The sequence below is a fragment of the Ischnura elegans genome, chromosome 12 (genome assembly GCF_921293095.1).
Source record: "Ischnura elegans chromosome 12, ioIscEleg1.1, whole genome shotgun sequence".
Taxonomy (NCBI): Eukaryota; Metazoa; Arthropoda; class Insecta; order Odonata; family Coenagrionidae; genus Ischnura; species Ischnura elegans.
Window position 1 is genome coordinate 19,291,872 of NC_060257.1, and position 22,598 is coordinate 19,314,469.

Consider the following 22,598-nt stretch of genomic DNA (forward strand, 5'->3'; position numbering starts at 1 on the left):
TTTACTGTACTGAGAGAAGAACAAACAAGAACACCTGAAACAAGCATTGAAACTGAAACATAAATGATTGATGGAAAGCATTCACCTCTAATGTTTTAGATAAATGCTTACCCCTCATCCAGTCAGGAACTGTTTCTTCATCCACCATTCCACCCTCTTCTAGAGAATCCATATCCACCTCTGGAGAGAGACGATTCCAAGGGATGTAAGATACTCCAAGGTCCACCTCCCAATAGTCTTTCCATTCCTTCCCCTTCACACCTTTACCTGGAGCCCACGCGAGCTGTAGAGAAATGATTGCAATTACTATCAAGCATACTAAGAAGGAAATCAAGTTGAAAGAACAGCACAAGAATTAAATCTAAACATAAATCCTTTCTCCCAGCAAGATAGGGATGAATTTAAGAATACCAGGACTAGTCACGGTGATATCTTTACGGAGTCACCCGCAATGCATAAATTGTGTGAAAAATCCACAGAGAAAAAAATCATTTGCACGGTCAAGGTGGATGATCTTTTATCTGTGGATTTTTCGCACAGGATAGGGATGCTTTGTCATGAGTCGTTATATCTACATGCACATTACGAGCCTGTCCAGTAACTGCTTCAAATATACACTATTGATTATACAGACTAACTAACGCAAGCCAATAGAGCTAACATCATATAATTATAAAAATTACACATTAGAAACAGTTAGAAACAATTACTATCTTATTGCTCATGAATTATACATATGTTATTTAAATTTGATTTTGTAGTATTTTATTGAATTCCCATGTATAAAAAATCATCACCAGAAATCTGACAAAATCCCAAATCAAGCATCACCCAAGTCTCAACAGTGCTACGGTGCTAACTGTACATGCATACAAAATAATACACGCTCACGTTTTCGAAAATGCTCTTCTGGTAGAAAAGACGACAATTTGGTAGCACATCTTAAAAAATTATAAAAATTGATTGGCTGCCTAAATAAAACAAAGATGCCTTCCTGTTGCATATCAAGTGCCAAATTCCAGTTAAAAAAGATTGTTCCTTGTCTGGTAATGTCAATGATACCTATTACCAACTACATAGTTCATATTATCACCACTGGCAACTTTTATCCAGGGAAATACTTAAATCATGGCGTGGTTAAAGCAGCTCACCATTGCCAAAGTCATCAACATTGTGAATTTCTCGATTACATCACATTCAACTAGCATATTATAACTAACTGGGCAAAAACCACATAGTAACACAAAGCAAAATTTTGACAGCTTGTACGCACACTGCTGATGACAAAAGTTACAAGCATTACTGTCTTGTGGGAGGGAGATGACAGCTGCACAAAACAAATTTTGGGTGATAAAATTAAGTGTAATGCTGAAAAAAAATTCTGTAAGTGGAACATCTCAGCCAGCATTTATATAAAAAATTATTCTAACAATCCCGAAGATATATGTCTATTAAGCCTTTTCTAAACATACATGAGAGGTCTTTAGAGATACTATGAGGGTCGATTTTTATTTGTGTGCTGCATATGCAATGCAAATTTTCCCCATCTCCACTTGTACTGCAGACGTGGCATAAGCCTGGGGCATAATAAGAGGTGGGTGGCAACCCTTCCTGTCATTTTTGGAACAATCAAAAATAAGTTATCATTAACCTTTTCCCTACTGTACACGTGTATATACGTGTGGACGTTTCCTGACCCGGGAGACGACGGGCGTATATATACGTGTGAGATTTTCCCGGCCAGGATATCAAAAGCCGTATATATACGTTTTCTGGCTCCCCCCCTTTTAGGACGGCCGTGGGTTTACAACGTCTTTGTCTCCGGACCCAACGCTTCGGGGTTTAGGATTAACCCTCGGGATCCGGGAGCAGGTACCCGGACTCTTCGTCTTTTATAGCCTCTCTCAGCGGTACGGTAAGCGGTCATTCAATTGTTTATACAGTCAATTTTCGAAATAAATATTTGTTCATTTCTCAAGAAATATACACTGAGAATTGAATTATTTGTCTTTTCAGCTGCGTTTACAATTTTTAAACGAAATTCTACGACAAATATTAACATATATCTCGAGTTATGTATAAACATCGACATGGAAATTGTTGCTGCGTTTAATGCGTTAATAATGGCCTTAGACCTTCGTTTAAAATTTGACAATGCTCAGATAAAAATGAGGAATTCAATTCAAAGTCACCAATTTACGTGCAAGCAACAATTATCCATGTGCTAAATACATATGAACAATACATAAGTTGATCGCGAACCAATGCCGCAGGTATGGTCATAAACCGGGAAAGGAGGGAGCACAACCACTCTCGGTGTCCGAGATAATGCGAAGTCCCTGCGTGGAGGGGTCGAAAAAGGTTCAGCGAGACCCTTCTCAACGAATGCCCTCCAAAAATGCTCCGTACCACGAGAAAGAAGAGTCTCTTGGGGCTCAGTACAGCAGTCATGCTAAGACGAAAACTCCGCCGTCTCGAAAGGGTTAAAGTGGTTCCCCATGAAAATTTTCATTTTACCTCCTAAACAAACAATCGTTAAAAATTATTGTTTAACACCTAAACACCACTTGCCCACACATACTAGACCTCCGACGCATTCTTACTGAGAGGAATTGCATACCATCAAGACATTGCGGAGAGTAAAGAGTGGTTGATACCCAGTACTCTCCTCCAGTTCTACTCACTACTTATTATGTCAACAAAGACAGAAAAGATTACCAGTAAAGGTAAAATACTATGTTTCTTTTACAAAAATTTGTTCTCGAGATGAACTTTTCCAATTTTAGGCCTAGGCACAGACTTTGTTGCCAGGAGTTTTTGAAATTAGAGCGGTTCTTACGGGAGGTTTTCCCTAAAATTTCACAGTATGGCGGCTTGTTGTACGAAGAGGTTTTACTGTACTTCCATTCCTTTCCCTTTTTCATCTAAACAACGATGGTTGAGAACTAAAATTGGCTACCTTATCCTACTTTCTCTCCCTTCTAGCACTACTAATAGCCTGCCTTACCTGCACCTACCACTAGAAATTATATACATGGGAACTAGAAACTAAATAAAATCTACCCACTAATTACTGAAATTCAAATATTGAAATGTAGTGCATTTTGAAAAAATTTTTTTGGAACAAAACTAATGAGATTTATCGGTGCGAAAGACCCACAGAGAAAAAAACATCCGCCTTGACTGGGATGATTTTTTTCTCTGTGGATCTTTCGCACGATTGTGCATTGTGGGTGACTCCCGTAAAGATATCACCGTGACTAGTCCTGGTATTCTTAAATTCATCCCTATGAGTCCTCCCGTATGAGTTATCTCCGAGGCTAGTCCCGGTATACTTTAAACTAATGAGATTTACTTAAAAACAAAGCTTTTAGTAATGCCAGCTAATTGAGGAATGAAGTTAATTTCAACAAAAAATGAAAAATACTGGTAGAAGTATATAAAATCATGCACAGTATCTCCGAGATAATTAGAACTTTACAAAAATACAGAATATAAATATAATTTAGAAGTCAAAACTAATGAAGCATTACAAAAACCACAGCACATAACACAGTCATTAGGAAATCTGTGTAAGACTTTGTACAATTTAATAAAAGCTTGGTAAAACCTTCTCTTTTTCAATGTAATCATGCTTTAGCTTCCAAAATAATTATGTAATATAAAATATTTATAAATATATTAAAATCTACACCAAAATGTAAATAAGACTTACTGTAATAGCTTTCCCTTGAAGTTTATGACTTTTTAGTTTTGTCAATGCTCTATAAGCATCCTGTCGGCGATTCATGCACACAAAGGCACAACCTCGAGGAGGAATCAAGTCAATTGACACAATGTCACCATACTCTCCAAAGGTGTCAGACAATTCCTCTTGGTGCACTAACTTTGAAAGATGCCCCACCCATAGAGTTGTACTGCACACTGAAAATAAAATTAGTCTTCAACACACTTGTGGACAAATATGTGAAAGGACAAGTTTAAAAAAAATATTTACCTAAAACCATTATAACTTGTCCATAATCAATCAAGAATAAAGTAAAATAACTGGTATTCTAGTCTGGAAATAATACAGGGTTTACGCTGACTTTCCATTTTAAATTTCCTTGACTTTAAATAAATGGCAAAACAGTCAAATATCTGTATTTTAAGGAAAAATCAAGAGAGATATACTGTGAAATGAATTCAAGCCTTGGTAGAATTAGAATGAAGTGCAGCCAAGTCTTTGCTACCCCTTGCCACACAACCAAGACAGCAACAAAATGCCCACCTTGCCACTAGTACGCAGCAACGCTCCGCATGTTGAACCAAGATTTTCATCTCTCTGCTGCACATCTGGAGTTTCTCCTTTGCCATAACCTAATTTCCATGGCTTCCCTACCTCGTGATGATTGCAGAAATTTGGAGCAATCACAAGTTGGGGACAACCAGTGGTAAAAAAAATAGAACTCACCGCTCAGATGATCTTTCTTTATTGGTGGCAAGCCCTTTTTCTTCCTCTCACGTTCTTTCTCCCTCTCCTTCTCCCTTTCTTTCTCCTTCTCTCTCTCCTTTTCCTTATCTTTCTCTCGGTCACGGGATCGAGACCTGAAGGTGAAATTTTTGAAACTGGTTAAGACCTCTTAACAGAATTATATCAGGAATTATTAAAAATAATGATGTGACAGCAACATCGATCATAATCTTGACCTTATCTTATTAAAAATTGAGATATTTCAAAATTAATTCATCATTTTTTGACATTGATTCCCTGAAGGAAAGAGAAGCACATAAACATCTTCTTTATATGAACAGCTCATTGGTGCCAAAATGAAAAAGAAAAAAAAACAATAGAAAGATTTTTTAAGCGATCATTACAAAAGAAAAAAGTAATATTTTACTGGGTATTAAGCATGCATATCTGCATTAGTCCGAGCCAAAGTTAATAGCACAAAGAAAATTCAATAGAAATTCCCAGGTATGAAAGCCACATGAAATACATTATGTGTAGTTTCAAATCTTTTAATTTCACTTCAACATCACTTCATGATTAGAATATTAACTTTTGTGTGTAGGCTATAAAAATTTGTATAATGAGCATGACCAAGGCAACAAAACCATTCAGACACAAATTGCTATTTTCCAAGGAGATTAACAGCTTACACAATTATACAACAAAATTTAAGAGTGAATACATTTGAAAGAATTTTGAAATATAATGCATAGAAAATTTAAATTTCACTTCATATCCATTAGTGCCCTCTGTCCAACTTCATATCACCTAGAGTTTTACGGCTGGTACAACTGAACTCAGATTAGGCAATGACCTCTGACAACAAATAGATGAATTACTTTAGTGACAACAAAATTAGTATGATTATCTATAAAACCACTAATCCAAATGATGATGACAGAAGGTGAATTTAGCTATTTGTGCTACCCATTGCCAGAAAACATACCAGAAAAGGAAATATTCAATAATTGACAGGTGAAATTTAATCAATACAATAATTATCAATATATATTAATCATCAGATATAATAATTAATTTTCACATTAGGTTTAATTCCTTGTTTCAAGCTATTACCTTAATTTAGCATTTTTTAGAATGGCAAATGAAATTTAAAAAAGATCCAATGAAGTAATTTTCAAAAAGACTTCATACCTTCGTCTCCGTGATCTTGACCTGGAACGCGATCGTCGTCCTCTCCTCCTCGAGTCCCGAGGAGATCTTGATCGACTTCTGCCTCCCCTACCCCTACGTCTACCCCTACCCACTGAACCACTTCTTGACCGACTCCTATCCCTACTGTCATCCATTCCCGACTCTATGCCAACTGACATCCTGAGGTAAAAGAAATATTTAATTCAGTTATTTAAACAAACTTTAATTGACAGCTTTACCTTCTAGGAGCCACCAATATTTGATACAACTAGCAAAAATTGCCAGCATCGATAAGTGTGTTTAATAAATACCTTATGAAAAAAGACAATATGAAGTTATCATTTTAAATATGAAAAATGTTATTCATCATGAAATGGACTGTAAAGAATATTTTGATATATTTCACTAAGAGTTGATGTAATTATGACACAAACAATTTTGATTATGGTCAACAGCCGAGCAAAATTTTGGCTATTGAGCAAAAGCCAATATTTTAGTCTGTAAAAGAAAGATTGCAAATTCAAAATCAAGGCTTTGAAAATGTATGCAATATAGAGAGATGAAATATGCAGAAAATTATACTTGAGAAAAATTTATACAATGCTGCTGTTAGTACAATTTTGTCAGGCTTGAGGTGAATCTTATGCAGGAAGGGTACTTTTTGGAATCATCAAGAAATGACGATAACAATTATCATAGCCATAAAAGATTTACATTTGTGTGAGAGACAACAAGAATGAACAAGAATGGTCTTATTCAGAGCCACCAAGTCATTAAAGATGAGCAGGCATAATTCCAACCAACTTTTGAAGTGAAAGTAGCATATCAGGGAGTCCAGCCCATAAATACTAGACAGGATTCTCCACTCCCTTGGTTCCATTGATTCCCACCGGTCGCGATAAATAGTGGTGCTCCAGGCGCTATGGTACATATCAACATACGCATTAGCCTGCAAGAGATACTCTACTTGTAGAAGGTAGTCGTTTATTGCTCAAACTCCATATGAATTACCATATATGCGCATGTAAGAGGATGTTCTTCCCTTGCTCCTTCGCTCATAGCCTCGTAGCTGAAATACCGAGGGAGCACGCTCCTTCCCCTCGGCCTCTCCTTCAGCGCTCTTCACTTATAAGCATTTACGTTTCTTATATCCATCATTTAGTCCAACAATGTACACACTCGTTCGAATTTTTTAAACCACAGGTTTTGACTACAATATAATTTTCAGTTGCAATAATCCTCATAATAGTGTCTGACGATGATTTTTGAAAAATCAGGTCCTCAGCATAATGGAAGTAACTTGGTAAGACAGATGTCGACTATTGACCAGGTATTGTCCTTCAAAACTAGGTGTTTCTCTACGTTTGATATGCGATTACAATTTGCAGTATAAATGCTGCGGGATGCCCACTCGTGGCAGTAAATTCAGCTTGCCTTCCGGAGCGAAAAACCCTGTGCAATCTTTTCCATGTTCACCTCTGAGGTACCAATGGGAAAAGCAAACAGGAGCATTTTAAAAATACATCACTAAGGGAGAAACTCCCCTGCCTGCCGCTTGTTTTCGACCTTTGGTTTCAGATGACTGACAAAATTACTTCAATACTTGTGAATAATATTATATTTATGCATTTACAAGGGAAGGAATAGGTTAGCTAACACAGATTGTACGTAAAATTTCAATTTATTCATTGCAAGCCAAGAAGCTGCTTTGACCTTCTAATGTAGATGTAGACGTCACCTGGAATTCTATTATTTGTGTTTTTGAATCCTACTTATGTCAAGAGTTCTAGACATTTCGATTCTGTTGTCTTGTCTGACATACCATGCCTCAATGTGGCTGTAAAAATTCTACTAAGCTACTGAACTTAAAATTACTACAAGCACATTTTAGGCTAGAAACTGGATATTGAACGCAAAATTTTATGTGAAATGAATTTGAAATTAAAGGTTGGAACAAAAAGGAATGAATAATTCATGCGTAATTCCGAATTTCCCCGCTTGCTGGACACCCTGCATATTAAATTCTTGGCTCATAGAAATGAAAATTAAAGAAAAAAAAAAAAGTTAAACCATATAGGAAAACTCACCCATCAGTAAGATCAACGACTTCAGAAGCATCTCCTTCCATCATGGAACCATCCACTCTGCCTAATGAATGGCCATCTCCCATGCTGCCAAGTGGAGGAGCAGGAGCCATAAGTGGGGCTGCAACAGCTGCTACAGTGCTCAGGTAACCAGGAGGAGGGCCGAGGCCAGCTGCCGTGGCTCCCATTAAAGCAGAGTATGTAGCAGAAAATGACAGGGATTGGCCAGATGCCCCCATCATCCTCACGCCACCAGGCATGTGTGCATTTGCCTGAACTGCCATTGATAGGCTGCTTGAATTTACGGACAATTCCGACCCAGGAAGCATTCCGGAGGGAGGCTTCAATTCACACTCAGAGGCGAATGGGAGATTCTGAAAATTGTTCATCAAAATAAATTAGAAATACTCAAGGCCTATTATCATTACCACATTTCTCACAACAAACTTCAATTCACAGATATCTCTAACCGATAATATTTATTTTACCACCAGAGTAATAAATATTTCTATTAAAACGATTGTAGGGCCATTGATGCTTGCTTTCTAAGTTAATGTGAGTCACATCACACCGAAATACTAACTGTGTCCCCTCCATCAAATCACATATCGCCTTGGCATTACAAACCGCCATAAGACAAAAATTGTCGGTTTTAGGCAATTTAATTCATGAGAATTCAGGGTGGTTATTTCAATATTTAATTTAATTCCAGGTAGCATAATATTTTTACATGATGTTGAGACATATTAGGACATCACCCACTAGAGATGAGACAGTGATTGGATTTCATCTGGATTAAAATTTTAGATCATGGTTCCCACTCAAACTAAAATATAAAATTAACTGTTTTTTCCAGGTTTTCAAGGTCTACATCTACATCTACATAATACCCCGCAAGCCGCCTAAAAGGCGTGTGGCAGGGGGTGTTAGGACACCAGCCGTTTACAGCTATTAAAAAAAAAAAAAGAAGAAGTGCTCTAACGAGGTTGGGACAAGCGTTTATTAAAGTCCTTTATTGTTCGGGGGAAAAACGAATTCTTATATCTATCCGTTCGGCTAAAAATCTCTCTTAATTTATCGCTTCTGTCGGACCTGGAAATATAGTGTGGCTCTAAGATTATGTTCTCTGTGTCGCTCTTAAATATATCCATTCTCAATTGCTCAAGCAATCTAAGCCTAGCGCGCAGCCTCCGAGTCTCCAACGGCTCCCAGCCTAATTCGCTTAACATCTGGGTAACACTGTCTGTACGCCCGTAGCGGTTTTTGACGAAACGCGCAGCCTTCCTTTGTATCTTATTCAGCTCGCGGATTAAGTCTTTCTGCACTGGATCCCATACACTCGCTGCATATTCAAGGTGCGGTCGGACGAGAGCGAAATAGCACCTTTCTTTTACTTTCTCATCCGAAAATCTTCCCACAATACGCTTGACGAATCCTAATTTCTTCAGGGCTATGCCGCAAATATTCTTTATATGAGTTCCCCACGTGAGGTTCGAGGTTATCGTAACTCCCAGGTACTTCACTTCGTCTGTTGCCTTTATGTTAATGCCATCCACTGCATAAACATTGTTAGTGTTGGACGAATTCCGCAAAAAATGTACCGCCATGCATTTGCTCAGATTAAGTTCGAGTCCCCACTCTTGACTCCACAAATGAACGTTGTTTAAGTCCGATGATAGATTTTCATAGTCAGAGTGATCACTAATTTCGCGGTAGATGACAGCGTCGTCAGCAAATAAACGTATTTTACTGCTAATGCGGGAGCAGAGATCGTTAATGTATATAATGAACAACAGGGGGCCGATTACGCTTCCTTGTGGAACACCTGATGTAACTTTTACAACATCAGAGCTAAAAGCTAGTCTAGATGTTGTCAAATTCACAGTTTTTAGATAAACCATTTTAGGCAGAAATATTGATCGCGAAACGATCATCAGCCGCACATTAACTACAAATCTAACTAACGCAACAGACGCCGTGAATGCAAACACAGCAATGATAGTGCTATCTCCCCTGGCGTCACATATCGTTTGCAAAACTCAGCTCCCGCGAAAGATTGTGAGCGGGAAAATGGAGGGAACAGGGTGCCAGGGAAGTTAAGAAGTGTCTGAATTTTTGCTTGGGTTAATGAACACTTTGGTTACCAGTCTTCCGGCTTTGGTAGATGCTCAAGGTCAATGTGTCATCACGGCACACAGACCAATAATTGCGCTTAGAATGTACGTGTGCAGATAAATGCATGGACGGTGTCCGCCCATGACTGACCTTGAAACATGATCGACAAATCAATTTTTCTTTTGCTTTTTCAATTTTAGTTCTAAAATCAAGTTTGAGAGATTTTTAAGGTTATATGATGAAATTGATGGCTTCTTTCCAGGTTTTTTCACCGCAGGCAAAATTCATGCTTTTGAGGTTTTCACAGTTGAGTGGGAGTCTGAGTAGATTATAATTACAGAAATCTTTCAGGATTCTTAAGATTAGATACATTTTAAGGAGACTCGTTCCATTCCATAATGAATAAAAAAGCTATGTATACTCACTGGTATGGTTTGTGCGAGATGTTTATCAAATTCTTCTTCCTGCTGCTGCATTTCTTGCAATTTCCTAGCTTTCTCGACAGCTTCAGCCACTGCGTTTGCATCCATTACAACCTGCTGTGCTAAACCTGGGCCTTTAACAGAGTCAATCACATTTCTTGCAGCATGGGAAGCTGACATGGTTTGCTGCAGGTGGTGTAATTGGCGAAGGACTTCCGGATTTGAAAGGATGCTGTAAAAAAAATACACGAATTGAAGCCATTTCTTCTTCCAAAAATAGATGAAATCCTAAGTGAGTACCTTAGCAAAAGTCCTAGACCATTGAAAATTTACTCTGATAAATATCCATAGAAAAGAATTGTGGTTATTAAATAAAAATGGTTGTACAAACCTTCCTAAAGAATCAAGAGATGCAGAATTAGAAATTTGCTGCTGCTGTGGAGCTATTGGCTGATGATGTTGCTGCTGCTGCAAATTATCAGCGGAATTATTTTGGTTTCCACCATCATCATCCTCTTCTTCACCGTAGTCAAAGTCCAAAAGTTTTTTATCAAATTTTACCTGGTGAAAAAATTGAACGGTAAAAATAAAATTGCTAGTGATAAGATATGATTATAAGTAAAATGTTAACAATAATGCAAGTCCTAGACATACGAACAAGTTTTTATTCCAAAAACTACTTAGCGAGATTATATTATTTCCTAAATAACAACTAAGATCTCTCAGCCCTAAATTCAATCAGCGCAGGACCTTCAAGGTAACTTCAATTAACTATTTCACAAGATCACATGTAAGTTTATTCATTTATGAGAACACTTTACCCTATATAAATTCAATTACACAAAATACAACACTTTTCATGGTCATGATTGTCTCCAAATGCAATACTGATTACAGGACATGCCCTCACTACAAAATTTTGAATCATGAAGCATATTAAATACGCTTTTTGTGAAGCTCCAATTTTCCAATACAAATTCACATTTGATTCCTTATCTTGTACTAATCATATTGTCAATAATCTCTCATTTATATGATCCTTTTTACCTTACTAAGCATTACTGGAGCCAGTTAAAGAGGTTATTTAATGCAAACTCTTGCCAACACAGAAAAAGTGATTACCGTTTTGCAACACGAAAAGTATTACATCAATGGTTGCATGATATGTAGTGATTAAAATCAATTACTTGAGTTTTGATATCTCATGCAAAAATAAATTTCAGGTGATTAAAATTTGTAAAGTTAATCTAAAAGAAATGGTGGAATAGACAGCAGTGATGACAGCCAGAGCTGGTATATTGATCAAGTGTCGGGCCCCCATCAAGGTTCCCAAATTCAATTCCACGCAGTAGCAGAGCTTTTCTCGAGGAATTGTGACCACTGCTTGCTACCTTTGGGGGATGTAATCAGTTCAATCGATAGGACACCCACGCAGTGACCCCCCAAGCATCTTTTCCTCAGAGCAAGGAATCTCTGATCTTCGACTTACTTCCTTCAATGATGAAAATGGGTTTATAAACTGTTTCTCAATTCATGGCGGCTGACCTTCACTCTCCAGCTATCCACATTGCCACATTTACTTAGCACAGATCTCATTATGCTCCTTAAAGTTACAAATTTCAGCCACTTAACCCTTTCACTGCTGTTCAATCTCCGGTAACCTTCTCCTCACATGCGGCGAAAATGTTAAAATGCGTTTCCTGGGCCCATTGAGCAGGTACTTCCAGGATGGGTGTGGTACACCCTCCGAACGGTCACTAATCCCCGACCCTATTCTCGACGAACTCACCCACGCAGGACCGTCTCATCGGCCCTACCAGCGGGGGCCCTACCTCCGGAAAAGTGACCGCTCTGACTGCGATTTGAAAATCAATCAATCAATCTGATCATCACAATATGATTGTTTTCATCGCACTCCTGCCAATCAAGCAATCAAGTACGTCTTTGAACCGTGTCTCTGCGATAAAAAATAACGATTTTGTTAACTTTGCAACAAAACGTGGCTGCGGACCACCGGAAAATGGCCATTATATCAAAGTTAACAAAATCGTTATTTTTCTTCGCAGAAACACGGTTCAAAGACGTACTTGATTGCTTGATTGGCAGGAGTGCGATGAAAACAATCATATTGTGATGATCGGATTGATTGATTGATTTTCAAATTGCAGTCAGAGCGGTCACTTTTCCGGAGGTAGGGCCCCCGCTGGTAGGGCCGATGAGACGGTCCTGCGTGGGTGAGTTCGTCGAGGAAAGGGTCCTGGATTAAGGGGTCCCTTCGTAGTGCTTCGGCGAAAGTGCTGACCGCATGGCAGGGAGGAAGAAAAAGTACTTCCACAGCAGTCTGCCGTGCGGACGTACTAGGTACGTCCACAGCAGTGAAAGGGTTAATGAGGGTATCATTTATAACACATACAGAGCTTTCATGGGATTTTGACTACTCACTCTTTGATGTTCCGTCTGCAGCCCTGAAAAAGTCCTAAAAAGCTCATTCAAGCTTGCATGGACCAGCAAACCAAGCAGTCCTAGCAGATTGAGTCCAAACAAAGAAAAGCTTGCAAGAATAGCTCAAGCACATTCCCCAAGGGCTCACCGTGCATCATAATAATCCCTTTCCTGCCAGCCCATTTGGATTGGGATGTGCAAAGACTGCCACGGGTATTTTCCAGAATTTGTAAGATTTCAGATTTTAAATCACTATAAGTAATTAACTGTATTGAATGCATTTAGATTTTTTCCTAATGCTGAAGATACATTTAAAGCTTAGAACCATAAATAGGTCATGGGATGGTAGCTGGCGAAATGGCCGCAATCACGAAATAAAATAAGTCAAAGAAGTCAGGCCGATATAAATCGGCCCATGGCAGTTTTTGCACAACCATCTAGGGCTGATAATTTGTCCAGCTGGCAGTAAAAGGCTTGAACAGGAAACCCCATTGCCCTCTCATAGTCGTTGGGTTAAAGCCCACCAAAAAGTTTGGAAATGGCAAATCCCAAAAAGATCAAAACAGCAAATTTTAGTTAGAAAGTTAACAGATTCTTACATATTAGCATTAACCCATCATTAAGACATCCTGGCCTTGCTGCCAGTGCTTCCTTGGTAAGAGAGAAATATCAGTTCCCTCGTCTTGCCACTCTTGAGTTTCAAAACTAGGTGTACATACTTGGTCACCAGCACAAAATACCATGCCATGGAGGGCAGATGATAAATGCTCAAGTTAATGACTATTAATATTAATTTACATTCTTCACAACAAGATTTAGTTATGATTCAAAATGGATATTTTCTTTTCCCAACAAAGCAAAATCCTTAAACCACTACATTTATTGGGAATCAGCCAAGAAGAAGACTTTTTCAACCTTCCTCCTCAGAGCACTCAGCCTCATAACATAAAATGGAAGATTCTTCTCTCAAGATTTATTGAGGTTAGCAGGGCTAGTCAAGTTTACATCAAAATTGGCACTCAAAACCAGTGATGGATGAATCAATGAAAGGAAGTGAGGAAATGAATAATAAAAGACAATTTAACATTGTAATCACCATATAGATGGAACTATTGCTCTAAGGGCACTCACTACCCACTTTTGAAAATTAGGGTTTTCTAACCTCCTCCTCTTCTCATCTGACCAAGTCAAGTAGAATATACCTGGAACTTCCCACATTTAAAAAGTAGGCATTCAGTTCCTTATTTCTGCTGACTACATGGTGCAGGACATATGTACATTCAGATGATGAACAGCAGGCTACATAAGCTTGTGAATTGTGGCTCCTCATAAAAAAAAGGCTGGAGGGTCTTGGTATGGTTTGCCTACACTGAGGGACACCTCCTGGTAACTATTGGGTGAAATTTTTTCTTAGAACTATGTGTGTCACTATAGCCTTGTCATGAAATTGGCCGCATAACTGATCACTTAAATATCAAAAGAAGTTCCTAGTGGGTAAGGGAACTGCTGACGATGATAAGGGTGGGCAACAACACCTCCTTAGTCCCAACACACTTTGAGTGTCTCAATTGTAACATGGATATTTTGTCTCATGATGATTAACAAAACGGTGCACTATTGCTGTGCATTTGGGTGTCAAGAAAAATCATTCATGGGAAGCTAAATGACCTTTCATAGTAAAGTTAAAAGTTTGAATACACTGTATTTCATTTTAATGAGTGCCTAATTATTCCTCCTGGGCTTCTTTACATTTTATTTCCCACATCACATGACAGATACACGTGTTTATTGAAGACGGAGCTAGCTTCTCGGCCTACAGTGGTAGGAGATAGCTATAAGTAAGTGGGGAGTAATGATGTCTGGTCAGAAAGGAAAAGACCCACAGCAAAGGATAAACAAAAGGGTTCTGCTAAGAAAGGGTTGGGTAGGCCCTTGATAGAAATATTGAAATATAGAATATGTCCAGATATTCCTGATGATTCACATTAAAGTGACCATGTTGTAAAGGATGATAAGGGTGTAGGCTATAACAGAGCACAGTGATTGGCTGAAGTATACGTGATGCCAGCCATCGCGTTTCTCCACCTCCTATCTGTCCTGGGACATGTATGGCCTGCTTAACTACAGGAGATGTTCCTTTCAAGTCTTCCAGGAAGCCCACATGGCATGTGTGAAGCACAGGAAAATATAGATTGTGTCAAGATTTAAGAGCATTGATTATCTGATGAAAAGCAACGGAAAGCCCAAATGGATACACAAACGAGGCATATGAAGATTCCGATGCTTTATAGAGAGAGATAGATTCATAATCTTATTTTAAGAATTTAGATTTCAGTGTCATACATTCTCTGCATCTTTTGCACCCATTCCATTGAAAAACTAGTTTTTCAAGGAGTAGAAGAGTAGGAAAGAAAGAATAGCAAAGGGCAGGGAAAGGGATAGTAGGGGAGAGTTTGGAGGAGATGGCTCAAAAAGTGGTGGATAGATAACCCAAGAATCAGTTAGTCAAATGATGTTTAATCAAGGCTCTCTATACTTTGGAAACTTCTCTAATATTTGCATGTAATAAAATATACTGGTACTTCCACGCTGGTTTATTCTCCTTCTTGACTGATTCGTCCGCTCACTAAGCCATTAACCCACCACCAATCAATTAAGACCAATACCTAATGATTGAAAGGATTCATGCTAAAACCCGAGTCAATAAGAAATAAGGAGTGGTAAGTATCACAATAACTATTCCAACATAAACATTGGTGACTTTCACCACTTCAGTGGTAATGCAGATTTGAAACTGGTTCCCGAACAATGAACTACTATGGTATACTTTGAGGCAAACGTTCCTTAACACTGTGCCATCAGCTAAGTAACAAACTTCAAACATACTTCTACAAACCTCACGGCTAAATTTCAAATTCTTGCAGGCTCTTAAAATTTTACTTTCAGACATTTGATTTCTTTGACAGCTAAGAAGTTAATCGTTCGTATGTCTTGGACCTATTTCACCACATTCTAGGCAAGAATAACCTCTTACTAGGAAGAGGGTTAAATTGATGATACCTAAAATTAAGAACACTTACTGAATCGTCAGTCTCACGTGGCTCTACACTTTGGTTCTGCTGTTTCAATAAAAACTGCTGAAGCTGTTGTAATTGCTGAATAACAGTAGGATCAACAGCAATTCCTTGAGAAATATTTGAGGTAGGAGCAATGCTAGAAGGAACAGGAGTCTGCTGTATAAAAGAGAGCAAACATGGTAAGGAATGAGCCTTGCAAGAACCCTGCTGATATGACGGTTAATGAAAGACAAAGGAAACAGCAATAAAAAAAAATATCATCAAATAAATACACCCAGAAACAAATGAATACAGTCAGTTATGATGCAAAGAAACTCAAATGGCATACAGAAAAAAAGAACAAAGGCATACATGAGATGAGTTTTAAGGGTTGAACTTCGAAAAGACGAGAGAAATATTTATGGGGTTTAGGTGAAGACTTGGGCACTTTAAAACATAAGAAAGAAAAAGATTCTGAGAAAAAAAATAAAATAAGGATTAAGCCCTTTAATAAAAGAAACATAATTTTTAAACATTCTTGTCAAAATGTTTCCTTCCCTTCAATCCTAAACTGAATGGAGAGCAATTGCTGAGCAATTTTTATCAATCGGTCCTCACTGTATATAATACATGGCACAGGTATTTCAAAGAGATTATATCTCTTTTATAATGTCTGACAGCAAGAAGAGAGAACTACCACCTATACTGGAAAAAATTCATCTCAGATTTATCATTAACGTGCATCACATGACTTTAATTTTCCCTATGAATAAATCTCTCTGATAATTTCCTTGGAAGAGGATGAGCATTAACTTAGCTGGAACTGAAAAGATACCAAAAAATCAAAAGGAATGAGACCTCCGTTATTAAAAATCCTCCCCCAAGATGGCCGCCAGTGTGAGAATGTGTGTTTTTCGGTGTGTTCTAGTTTTTGCCGTAACTTTGGTAATTTCGTCGTCATGGACGTCAAAGTGGGTTCCTCAACAGTGTGTAAGTTCCCCAGTTATCGGTACGATCAACGATTCAGGATACAACGGGATTAGATGCAGAAAAGTGGCTTTGTTCTGGAAAGGCTTCGCCGTCGCCGGTCTTCCGACCCACCATTGCCGTGCGCCCGTCACCACCGGGACCTCTCGCGGCAACAGAGGCCGCTTCGCCCCAGCTTGGAGGCGCGTCGCCCTCCTCATTCTTCTTGCCAGTGACGTGAACATTAATCCCGGCCCCCTGTGCAGCGCTTACTATCAAAATGTTAGAAGCCTACAAAATAAGCTTTCGGATTTGACGTGTCACATCTCCGAACTTTCCTCATTCAAGATCATTGCGTTAACTGAGACATGGCTTAACGCGAACGTTTTTGATAGTGAATTAGCTTTTTTTTCTACGCACCAAATTTTTCGGCGTGATCGGGGCTCCCGTGGGGGCGGTGTTTTATTGGCCATCGATTTAGAGTATCCTGCAACCCGAAGATCCGATCTTGAGACCAACTGTGAAATACTATGGACTCAAATCCATGTCCCTTCCAGCCACACCAGTGACTACAGCACGAAACTATTCGTTGGTTGTTTCTATCGCCCACCTAAAGCAGAACTGTCATCGCTCGAGGCTTGTTTTGAATCTGTGCTACGTGCCCGTGCATTAGGTGATGTGCTACTGTTTGGGGATTTTAATCTATCAATCGACTGGACCTCCTCGTCACTTGGTTCTCCACGCAATCCAATGGACGATTTTTTCCTTGAACATTTCGTGAATGGTCTTGGCCTCAACCAGTGTAATCCTTTCCCCACAAGAAATTCGGCAACGCTGGATTATATTCTGTCCTCCTCCAAAGTGAACTCCGTTGCTCTTGGGAGAAATATTTTCACCACAGACCATGACTCTCTCGAGTGCTCCTTGGCCCTTCCACTATCCCCCAGCCGTCGAGATTCCTCGGCCTCAACGCCTGCCAGGGTTTTCCGGTGCTGGAACAAAGCGGACTGGCCAGCCATTAACCGCGTACTCTCTCTTCTTCCTTGGGACCTCCTGGAGTGCGGGTCCCCTGACGAGGCCCTTCAACTATTTTATGACCTTCTTCATGCTGTTATCGCGGATTACGTCCCCTTGCGACGAGTGTCGAAGAAGCGGCCCATCTGGTTAACCCAAGAAACCTCTTTAGCGCTAAAAAATAAACGTGCCGCTTGGAAACTATGTAAGCGTCACCCCAGTCCTCAGACCCGTGAGACCTTTGCAAACCTCCGTCGCCACACCCGCTTCCTTCTTCGCCGTGACTACGCTAACTACGTGAAAGGGATTTTGGACGATATTAATGTTAATTCTAAAAGATTTTGGTCCCTCGTTAACGCGAAAAGAAGAACAGCTCGCATCCCTAGCACACTATCTGCTGGTGGTGTATCGTATACAGGGGACTCTAGGCCTTCAGCATTCAACAATTACTTTCATTCCAACTTCGCCCATTCTCTTCCGAACACCTATCTCCCTCCTGTCCAGCCTATTTCCACTCATTCCCTCGGATCTGTCTCCACCACTCTTCCAGAAGTGTTATCTTATTTGTCCTCGTTGCCCACGGCGAAATCAACGGGTTCCGATGACATTAGTTCATTATTTCTCAATCGTACATCTACCAGTCTTTGCATTCCAATCTCAAAAATCTTCAACAGGTTCTTTTCATCTGGAATTTTTCCTTCTCAATGGAAAAAATCAAATGTAACCCCCATTTTGAAATCTGGCCCTAGGGACATAGTTGAGAACTATCGACCCATTTCAATATTACCAATTTTATCTATTATCTTTGAACGCATTATCCATAACCGCATACTTCATTTCACTCTCCCTTACATATCGCCTTCGCAGCATGGCTTTCTTCCTGGGGGGTCCTGCCTGACCAATCTCTCTATACTGCACCATCATATAATTTCTGCTTTCGAAAACAGGTCCCAGCTGGATGTCTGTTACATTGACTTTTCTAAAGCTTTTGATTCTGTTAATCATACCCTCCTCATCCACAAACTCCAGTCGCGTTTTAATATCCATGGCACTCTCTTATGTTTAATCTCTAATTTCCTGAGTTCCCGCAGCCAAAGAGTTCTAATAGAAGGTTTTTCGTCGAATTACTTACCCGTTTCTTCTGGCGTGCCTCAAGGCAGTGTATTAGGCCCACTTCTGTTTGCTCTTTACGTTGACGACATTGTTGATGACATTCTTCCCTCTAGTTGTGGTGTTCTCCTCTATGCCGACGATTGTAAAATATTTAAAAGGGTTAACACCGCGGCTGATTCCCTGGTTTTACAAACTGCTCTTCAATCGCTAGAGAATTGGTGCAATAAATGGCAGTTGCGTGTGAATCCTGGAAAATCTACTGCGATGTCTTTCTCGCTGAAGAAGAGCACTATCACCTCCACTTATACACTAAATAATCAACCCATTCCCTCTGTCTTATCCCACTCCGATTTAGGCGTCACTTTTGACCAAAAGTTAACCTTTTACGAACATATAAAAACCGTTGTTAACAAGGCTATGGCAGTGGTTGGGACCCTATATCGCATGAGCGAGATATCCAAACCGAGTGCATTAAAATCAGTATTCATTGGATGTGTGCAACCCATCCTCGAATATTGCTCCCCCATTTGGTCAACTGCTTCTCCCACCACACTAAAATTAATCAACCGTCCACTCAATTTCTTCTTAGCAATAGTTCGACACCGCATACCTCACCTCAGATTCTCTTCACGTGCCGAAATACTTCTTTCGATTGGATTATTACACCCCAACCACCGCAGATTGACATTAGACATCACATTTCTTTATCGCATCTTAAATGGGTCCTTCAGATCCAGTGATCTCCTATCCTTCTTTTCACTACGCATTCCTGCTCGCAAAACCCGCAATACTGAACTTCTACACCAGCCCAACTTCCGTCTGGCAATATCTCAACGATCCCTCTTTTCCCGCCTACCTTCTATTTTCAATTCAGTCTCCAATACTTCTTCCTCTCTTGACATCTTCGCCTCCCGCTCTAATTTTAATAACCAAGTGAAAAGTCTATCTTTCTGACCTTTGTATCTGTTGTATAAGCTGAAAATGATTGTTACTTATGATATTATTATTTTATTTTTTTTACATGTTCATTATTATATTTATATAATTTATTTTGTTTATAAGCCCAATGTAAAGGCCTTAGTGCTGTTTTTGGTGTGACATAAATAAATAAATAAATAAATAAAAAAGTTCAGCTGTCCCAATTCAGCTTTACAGCTTTGAGGATCATCCTGTAAATAAGTTCCATTTTGGTTCGGAAGTCGCTAGGATACATTTTTCTAAACGTGAAAGAGGGGAATCTTCTGAATAGAATGAGATTTGAATGGTTGTGGCAGTGTTAAAAAAATGGCCTTTTGAAATGGAGCCCTCGACATCACGTCCCTCAGCACCTTTCCCTCTAGAGTCGTGCACGGAGTGATTCAATTTCCTTGGAGCCGTTGTTTCAAATCTGTTGAAATTCATCAACAACTTGTTTCCATGTATGGAGAGTGTGTAATGAGTGAGTCAATGGCGAGGAGATGAGTTAGTGACATTAAGGCGGAAATACATTAACTTGAGGACGAAAGTGGAAGAGGTAGACCCTCACTTGTCACAGGTGAGCTTGCAGCAAAAGTCAACATAGCGATCACAATTCCACCATGGATGAATTTCATAAGACTTTCCCATAGTTACCATGATCCATGAGATTGTCTCAGAAACTTGATTTTTGATGAGTTTTTGCCAAAATAGGTTCAGAGAAAGGTGACACCCAAAAAAAGTTACAAAAAGTCACCACAGCTCGTAAATTTTTGGTCTGCCAAACGATTAAAGGTGTTGCTTCCATCAAGACGACTGTCACAGAAGATGAAACCTGAGTGTCTCGCTATACCTCTGAGAATAAAAGGCAAATCATGCAGTGAAAACACACCTCTTCCATAACTGGGAAAAAATTACTATTTAACTTAAGCCTGCCATGAAGATCAAGGCTAATGTTTTCTGGGTCCATTAAGGAATTACCTCATTAATTTTTTAGCCTAGAGGAGAAACAATGAATGTCTCCCAGTATTGTGAGACCCTGAAGAGGCTTTGTTGGGCCATCCAGAACAAAAGAAGAGTACTGATGACCTTTGGTGTGTGCCTTCTCCACAATAATGAATGGCCTCACATAGCTTGTTCCACTACAGAACTTACGATCAGTTAAGCAGGGATGTTCTGACCCATCCACCTTACAGCCCCAACTAGGCTCATAATCGGCCCCCTTTTGTTCATTGTATACATTAATGAGCTCTGCTCCCTAATTAGCAGTAACATTCATTCATTTGCTGACGACACTGTCATCTATCATGAAATTAGTAATCATTCTATGAAATTCTATCCTCAGATTTAAATAATGCTCATTTGTGGAGCCAAGAGTGGTGACTCGAGCTTAACCTAAGCAAATGCACAGCAGTACATTTTTTGCAGAGATCGTCCAACTATAAACATGTTTATGCTGTGGATGGTAGACAAAATAAGGCAACAGACAAAGTGAAAGTACCTGGGAGTTACGATAACCTCGAACCTCTCATGGGGAACACTTATGAGGAATATTTGCGGCGTATCCATGAAAAAATTAAGATTCGTCAAGCGTAATGTGGAAAGATTTTCAGATAAGAAAGTAAAAGAAAGGTGCTATTTTGCACTCGACTGACCCCACCTTGAATATGAAACAAGCATATGAGATCCGGTGTTGTAAGACTTAATCTGTGAACTGAATAAAAATACAAAAGAAAGGCTTGGCAGTATGTCAAAAATTGCAACAGGCGTACAGATGTTAAGCGAATTAGGCCGGGAGCCGCTAGAGACACGGAGGCAGCGTGCTAGGCTTAGATTGCTTGAACAATTGAGAATAGATATCTTTAAGAGCAACACAGAGAACATAATAAGTGAGCCCGACTATATTTCCAGGTCGGATAGAAGCAATAAATTAATAGAGATATGTAATTAGCCGAATGGATGGATATCTGAATTTGTTCTTCCCCAGAACAATGAAGGACTTCATTCAGTGCTAGTCTTTAGTTCTTTCGAACATTTCCTTTTATGTGTAAACGGCTGGTGACCTAACACTCCCTGCCACATGCCTTTTAGGCGGCTTGTGGGGTAGTATGTAGATGTACCCTTAAGAGTGCGGGAATGTTTTTAAACATTTTGCACGTGCATGCTCCATTTACCCAAAATTTAATGGCTACCTGGATAACTTGCGCTTCGCTACTTTCCCTCACCATAAGGATCTTTAAAGGGCGCTTCTCTACCAAACCATCCCTTGTGGTATGCCATGCCTACTTCACAGGGGGTCTCTTCTGCAGTGGCTGGCAGCTAATATCGTGAACCCAAGAAGCCCAAGGGTTAAGAGCAAGATTTCTAGAATTTCAATATAGAATGAGTATTCAGATAACCATACAGAAATTGAATCTTCACCGAACTCCTATGATGGATGGTATCAATATTTGAAACCTGAGTGCCAAGATGATTCTCATAGCGTTCACAGAAAAATTTATGCTCAGCAGGCTTTCAGGATGATATTTTTCATAAAAGAAACAGCAGTAACCAGTTTTTTAAATTAATCTCCAACAAGTTTCAACAAATACTCCTCATTTTCAAAAGGCTAATCCTTTCTGCACAATGCCCAAGCAGTGCCTAGGCAGGCCTACTTCCCAGAGCACTCAGAGCCTAAGCGATGCTTAGAATAGGGCCATTGGCTTCTTCAGCCCAACATTTTGCAGTTTTCTCTCAACACCCACAAATATTCCGGACATATTTCTGTATTGTCATCCTCAGAATATCT

General features: G+C 39.4%; 1 protein-coding gene across 7 annotated transcripts in view; it reads right to left on the reverse strand.

The window, feature by feature from the left end:
* Positions 1-22,598, reverse strand: part of LOC124169738 (SR-related and CTD-associated factor 4) — a 69,069-nt gene that overhangs the window by 39,883 nt on the left and 6,588 nt on the right. For 6 of the 7 annotated variants that reach the window (XM_046548432.1, XM_046548431.1, XM_046548427.1 and 3 more), the window contains exons 5-12: positions 15,788-15,940; positions 10,657-10,826; positions 10,269-10,497; positions 7,732-8,102; positions 5,645-5,824; positions 4,454-4,587; positions 3,716-3,924; positions 112-283 (exon numbers count right to left, since the gene is read on the reverse strand). In XM_046548432.1, coding sequence (XP_046404388.1) covers positions 112-283; positions 3,716-3,924; positions 4,454-4,587; positions 5,645-5,824; positions 7,732-8,102; positions 10,269-10,497; positions 10,657-10,826; positions 15,788-15,940 — 1,618 coding nt within the window. The remainder of the gene's footprint in view (positions 1-111; positions 284-3,715; positions 3,925-4,453; positions 4,588-5,644; positions 5,825-7,731; positions 8,103-10,268; positions 10,498-10,656; positions 10,827-15,787; positions 15,941-22,598) is intronic. The other variant, XM_046548433.1, reaches the window with a different exon arrangement.